This window comes from Pterocles gutturalis, unplaced genomic scaffold (assembly GCF_000699245.1).
Source record: "Pterocles gutturalis isolate BGI_N339 unplaced genomic scaffold, ASM69924v1 scaffold22124, whole genome shotgun sequence".
Classification (NCBI taxonomy): Eukaryota; Metazoa; Chordata; class Aves; order Pterocliformes; family Pteroclidae; genus Pterocles; species Pterocles gutturalis.
The window spans coordinates 27,253-34,071 of NW_010133815.1; the positions used below are offsets into that span (position 1 = coordinate 27,253).

The 6,819-nt window shown below is 59.2% G+C and overlaps 1 protein-coding gene across 1 annotated transcript in view; it reads right to left on the minus strand.

Moving 5' to 3' along the window:
• The window catches only part of ITPR3 (inositol 1,4,5-trisphosphate receptor, type 3), a gene marked incomplete at its 5' end in the record, with an annotated part of 34,322 nt that overhangs the window by 22,716 nt on the left and 4,787 nt on the right, over positions 1-6,819 (minus strand). Inside the window, 7 exons of the mRNA XM_010081386.1 lie at positions 556-606; positions 1,819-1,914; positions 2,288-2,434; positions 3,368-3,451; positions 3,587-3,685; positions 3,816-3,974; positions 4,395-4,481. Coding sequence (XP_010079688.1) covers positions 556-606; positions 1,819-1,914; positions 2,288-2,434; positions 3,368-3,451; positions 3,587-3,685; positions 3,816-3,974; positions 4,395-4,481 — 723 coding nt within the window. The remainder of the gene's footprint in view (positions 1-555; positions 607-1,818; positions 1,915-2,287; positions 2,435-3,367; positions 3,452-3,586; positions 3,686-3,815; positions 3,975-4,394; positions 4,482-6,819) is intronic.

The following is a 6,819-nucleotide window of genomic DNA, read 5'->3' on the forward strand; positions in this document are numbered from 1 at the left end:
CCGCGCGGGAGCCACCCCCCCCCCCCGAGCCCAGCCTCCCTGCGCACACGGCATCGGCGCAGACACGCAGCGGCTACGCTCAGAGCAGAAGCGTTTGCTCGGATGCCAGGCTGAGCATCCCAGCGCCGAGACACACGAGCCGCTGCAAGAGCACAAGCGCGATGCACCTGAGCTACGAGGCCACCCCTTCTCCGCATCTCACCAACAGCAAAGAGCAAAAATAACCCTGAAAGTCCAAATCTCTCTTCTACCAGCACTCCCCCGTGGCTTGGGGGATCCCGCATGCACTGGGGAACCCTCCAACAGATTTCAGCAGGGTCCTCTCGCAAGCAGGACACAGGGATGCTACTCTAGGGATGCTGGGCTGGGTAGCGGGACAGCATCTGGCCGCAGCCTCGGCACCAAGCGGGACCCCAAGACCACCACAGCACAGGCACTGTCCCCATGGCAGGCTCTGTTTCGGGGCATTTCCCCGCTTTTCAGGCAGTTTAAGAGCCAGCGTGGTTTCGGGCAGCGGCAGCAGCGTTTCTGCTAGCGAGGCTGCACACAGCTCACCGTGGGCGCTGCTTTGGGCTCAGCCACGTCTCCTTTATAACTTGGGTTTTCCTGAAAAGTTAAAGAGGGAGATGAAAGACAGCTATCAGCCCTCCCCGCTCGGTCCCTTCCAAAAACCCTGAGTGTGGGGCGTTCTCTCTATTCCTGCCTTCCTCCATCACATCCTAGAGAGAGGAAATCTGCCCAGGTAGGGCTGGAGGACATGACCTGGACCCACAGCGTTCCGTCCCCAAGGAGGGGGACAGAGTGAGCCCTGGGGAGCTGTCCCAGGACTCAGCATTGCAGCAAGATGAGCTCTTGCTGTAAATCCCTTGAGGCCCCAGGCTGAGGTCTCGGTGAGCAACCCAAGCCCAGCAGGACCAGCCAGGGCTGGGGATCATCCTGTGGATCTTCTTCCCTCTGCAGAAGATGTCACCCGAGTGTCTCTGGGTTTAAAGCAGCCATTTTGGAGCCCCAGAATTTGCTGGTTTCCATCGTGCAGTTGTGGAAGGGGCTCTGGGGCTGCCTTTGGGTGTCTTCTCCAGCTACGGAGCACCTTTGGCATGTGTTGCACCAAGACCCCCCCAATCCCTGCTCCCCTGGCAGCAGTGTGACACTGTCCCTCCCCTGGTTGTGGCAGCTAGTTAGTGTCACATAAACCACATTAAGTGCGGAAACCTTTTTGTGCCTCTATCAGGAGGCCTTGAGCTGGCCTGAAATGGGAGCAAAAAAAAAATTGGGCAGACGGTGTTTCCAGGCCCAGGTTTTCCCCACATCCTCCCCAGGCAAGGACAGCCCGGGATGCTGCTGTGGCCCAGAGGATGAGGATGGGCAAAACCTGCTCGGCGGGAGTAAAACACAGCAGGATGAATTATCTCCTGCTTCCATCTTACCAGCAGATTGTGCTGGTACAGGCTTGGCCCAGAGCGAACAAATAGAGGAAAATCCTGCCCCCCCCGCTCAAGCCACCCTGGGCCAGAAGAGGAGGGAGCCGGGAACAGCAACACCGGCAAGCGAACCCCTGCACCGTGGGGTGGGGGGTATCGGGGGGGAAAGTTTAAGCCCAGAAAATGATGGTGATGCTCACAGCCCCGGTGCTGATGACTCCTGCGAGCAAGGAGGAGTTGCCCAGGGCAGGACAGCTCCGAAAGCAAACCGGAGCGGGGCCAGAGACAACCGCAGGCATCACTGTGCTAAGGGTGGGTGGGCACTGCCTGCACACGGGGTGGTACCCACGTTCCGAGGACAGGGCAGGTCTCTGCATCCTTCTGCTCACCCCCTTACCTCTGCTGCCAGGTAGTTGCCCGTGGCGAGGTGTTTGAAGCGGTACAAGCCATTCCAGTGCCCGGCTCCCCCTCGGCACGGGTCGTGATGGACCACCTGGGAGAAGCAGAGGAGAGCTCAGCTGGAGGTGCGTGGGGCTGCAGGGAACCGGGATGGCATTCTCGCCCTTCTCCGGGCAAAGATACCGGTGATCAGAGCCCCATCCTATCTCAAAGGTGGTTGTGGGCAAATATAACAGGATGCCGAGCTCAGACAGGCACCAGCGCCCATCCATCAGCAGCGATGCTCCCAGCGCTCTCATGGAGCTCGAGCCTTGTGCTGGCTTTCACCAGGGCAGGCAGGTGACCAGAGATGGAAACGTATAGAAACACCCACTGCTTCCAGCATCTCACCCCCTGGTGAAAGCACAGCGGACCCACGGAGGTACCCGTGAGCCCACGGACACCCGCTCCGTCCCCTCCCCACTCACCTCCACCTCCCACAGGGCGTTGGAGCTGGTGGCCGAGGTGGCCGACTGCCTCAGGGTGGTGCGGAGGAAGACGTGCAGCTTGCCTTTGTACTCGTCGCAGGTGAGGAACTTCTCCTGCTCGGCGTGGAAGAGCCTCACCACGTCCCCCTGGCAGCGGGACACAGTGGTGAGACCCAGGGATGGGGCTCTGCTATGCTCCTGTGACCCCCCCACCCTGCAAGGGGCTGGGATCCCCCCCGGTACGGGGTCTAGAGCAGGTCCTGCGGCACAGCATGGCCACAAGAGCCTGGGCATCACGGGTCATCATCAGCTTTTTTCCAGTTCTACTTCCCTGAGCTGTGCTAAAACCCACCTCTAGCAGCACAAATGTTCCCTAAAACCAGGGAGGGCACTTCGCACAGGCACGGGACACGCTGCACCCCACAATGCCCTCGGTCCCTTCACTCCTGCAAATCAATTCTCTCCGCTCCCCCTTCCCAGTCTGTAAAATGGGCGCAAACTCACCATTTTACACCACTGGAGCGGGCAGAGGCTCTGCTCCCCAATGTGTTTAAGGCATTAACGCCCCCGGGGGAGGAGGATGCGATGGATGCGGGAAGCGGAGGATAAGTGCAGCGCCTGGGGACGAGGGGCTGTAAGATCATAACAATCAATATCCATCCAGCTGCTTCCTGGAGGACCTGGGCCCTGAACAATAGCTCTGCGGGGAAAGTTCCTTTCCCAGGCAACAGCCAGCCCTGCTGCAAGGCTAAACAGCCAAAAATTGTCCTCGCAGCTAGAAGCTGCTGCTGGCACTACGTGTGCCTCGCATTGTCCTCGAGAGCCAATTTAATACAATACGGCGGAGGGTAATTTCATGCCCCCCCTGGGTACCTGCTGCCAAAAGATACTAAAATATCCAACTCTAGCTTGCTGCTAAGTTCTCCAATTGATTCATTCTCCCAGAAATCACGGTCCTCAAGGCAGGATCTTTTTCCTCTGCCCCTGTTCACACATCCTGCCCCAACACGGGACCAGGGCTGGGTCCCCAGAGCCCACAGTGTCCCGGGTGGCCGGTGGCGCCCGAACCTCCTTCCTTACCCCTTTGAGCACTTCCTCCATGTGGTCACAGAACTGCATGAAAAGGTTGATTTTCCAGCTGGTGTTACAATTGACCGAGTTCACCTAAGGAGCAAGACAGCAAGGTCATGATTCCCAAGACAAGGAAGAAAAAAAGGAAGAAAAAGGAAAAAAAAACCAAAACAAAACAGGTGAGCCCCTAAAGGCAGACCCCGCAGAGGCAGCCCAGCCTCCCCGTACCTCCTTGCAGCCAGCGTTGTCTGCAAGCTCGTAGTTGCTGGCGTGCAGCGGCTGCCCGGCGTTGACGGGGTTCAGGATGACTTTGTCTCCCACGACTACCTGGGGAGGAAAATGGGAAAAGGGGGAGCAAGGATGAGACCGGGCACCCGGTGGGGAAGGAGCCCTGGCAGTGGCACGCACAGGGATTTCTGCACATCTGCATTTAGGGAGCTTTTAGCCCCGCACTCACGTTATCTCCGTTGCTCCTCAGCTTCCAGAAGGGTTGGATGAAGAGCCAGGAGCCCTCATTGCCGGTGGCATCCAGTGTCACCCGCATGGCGTTTTTCTCGAGCAGGGCAGGCAGCCGCTTATTCACCGTCAGGTACTTGTTGCTCTTCATGTGGAGGAGCTGGAAAAGCAAACGCTGGGGTGAGCTGTGGTGGAACAGCCCCCCAGGGTCCCCAGGCTGGGGGGAGCCAGGAGGGATCATAGAATCACAGAAGGGTTTGGATTGGAAGGGACCTTAAAGCCCACCCAGTGCCACCCCCTGCCATGGGCAGGGCCACCTCCCACCAGCCCAGGTTGCCCAAAGCCTCATCCAGCCTGGCCTTGAACCCCTCCAGGGATGGGGCATCCACAGCTTCTCTGGGCACCCTGGGCCACTGCCTCACCCCCCGCACAGGGAAACATTTCTTCCCAATATCTCATCTCCATCTCCCCTCTTTCAGCTTAGAAGGACCCTGCGAGCCCCTTCCCAGCAGGTGCCTGACTCTGTGCATCTCCCCCAGCCCCACCAGCCCAGCGCAGGGTGGGGACAGTGACACCGTACCTGTATGACGCTGCCGTATTTCACCACGTCCCCGTGCACCTTCTTGTTCTCTGTCTCGTTCTGCTTCTGCTCCATCTGGGCCGCATGCTGAACACCAAAAGGAGAAGAGCTGAGTGTAGGAGCATCCTCCTGACCCCCCTCAGAGCTGCACCCCCCAGCTATGGGGAGGACAGGACAGGCTGGGACACAGCACCAGCATCCCTCTGTCCCCCAGACAACAGGGGCCAGAGCTACACCGTGGTCCTCAGCATCCCACAGCTGGCCCTGAGCAGCCGTACGAAGTCCACATGAGCTTTAAATCACAGACTTAAAAATTAGGACAGGGACAAAACGGCACCGAAATTCCCAAAAAACCCCAGCAGGTCTTACGGAGTGGCACCAAAAGGGGTGGCAATGCCCCCATCCCACCCCGCTGCAGCGGGGCCGTGGGGACCAGGGGCTCCTGGCAGCACTAAGACCGAAGAGCAAAAGGTGCCAGTGCTGGTGGTGCTGTGCCTGGAGACGGCTGTAGGTCCAGACCCACAGCGGATGCAGCAGGATGGGTCCCTGCTGGCTGAGATGCCCCAAGAGTGGATTGCTCAGCACCGCTTGCAGCCCCTCTCTGCAAAACCACCAACATTTCCCATGCGGTGGCTCCAGCAATCAAAGGGGTGATATCAATGTATGTGGAGCAAGGCAGGAATTTGCTCCCGTGGCAGGTTCGTCCAGGAATGGCGAGGGTGTGCCAACGGCTCCGGTGCCAGCACAGCCCTGGCAGCACCAGCACAGCCCTGGCAGCACCAGCCCAGCGCTCCCCCACAGCTGGGATGGGGAACAGTGGTGAGGGATGGAGCTGGGGGAGCATCTACCCTCTCCCATCCTGCTTCCACCCCTTTCACTTTTGGGCAGAGGAACTGGGGAACACAGCTGGTATCACAGCTCCACACCTGGGGGTGTGAGCCCCACGGCGGTGGCTGCTGCCATCAGGAAAACAAACCTGCTGCCAAGAAATCCTGCACCGATGCAGAGCCGGTAGTTTAACAACCCCATGGAGCAACTCGGCTCCGGCAAGAGATCCGTGTCCTAAATCTACGTCCAGATCTGAGCTCCTCCCTCGCCGAAAGCCCGTGGGGCCGGCAGGGGGATCCGTCACCCCAAGCACACCAGCCAGCGGGGGCTGATGTTCCCAGCCTGGCTCTGGGATGGGCTGGGGTCTGTCCCCACACCACGGTGGGATGGGGTGTCAGGGATGCTCACGGGGGTGGGCAGCCCGGGAGGCTGCAGGGAGGATGGGGAAACATCACGGCATGTCTGCACGGCGTCTGGCTGCACCTACAATTAGTTAGCTGAGAAAATACCGAGTTTTAAGCCCACTTGAAAACAAGAGCACAAAAAACAAGAGCACCAGCTCAAAAAAGCAACCATGGGCATGGTGGATGGCTGGACAGGGTTTGCTCGAGACCTGGGCTGCTTCTGCTTCAGGAAATGATCTCTGTCGTTTGGAAGAAGTTTTCAGCCTGTGGAGATGCTGATAAACCCCAGCCCGGAGTCCCGAGCCCTGCCAGGACGTCCCGGGGATTCACGGCAGCACGGGCAGCGCTTTGCAGAGCTCCCTCCCTGCCCGCGCTCCCGCGCTCGGCTCCGGATGTGCCGGAGCGTTTGCCAAAAGGGCAACACTGGGAGCAGCGGAAAGGAGCAAGGAAATGAGAGAATCTCTTTTAAGACAAATCTGAAGCAAGGTGCAATCAATCAGGCTCAGAAATGAGCCTCTCTGTCCAGTTGTGGCCAGTCCAGCTGTCGACACTACACGGTGCAGTCCAACCGGAGCAGGAAAACAGCGTTTCTACACACCAGCGACAGCGTATGGCTGGACGAGAGGCACCGATCCTGGCCCCGGCATCTCCGAACCAAGCTGGGACACCCTGTCCAGACACCACATCAGCCCTCGCTCCCCAGAGGCAAAACCGGGGGACCTGTGGGGCCAGGGCTGGGCTTAAAGCCTGCCGAGATGATTTAATGAATCCCTCCTGAGCGTCGGTTTTATGAGTCACCCGTGGGGCCTCGCCAGCTGTCTGAGGCAATTATGCAATGTTTAACATGGGCCTTTTCCAAACCTCATGGAAGTCAACAGGAGCCTTTTGCTCTTCCCCGGCCCTTTGGAGCAGGTCCTGGCTGCGGCACGCCAGGCACCCCTGGGTGCTGCGGGGCTGTGCTCCCGGAGCCCCTCTCCCTGCTCTGCCCCAGGCTCCTCCGCACAAGGAGCATCCAAAGGGCTGGGACAGCAAAGGGCGGGCACGGTGGCGATGGTGGAAAGGCAGGTGGATGTCACCTCTCATCCCAAAAGCAGCGTGGCTACCTTTCCTTCCTCTCCCCACCTGCTTGGTCCCCTCAATCCTTCTCCTGGGACATTTCCTTTGCACTGGGAACAATAAAACCATCCGTGACC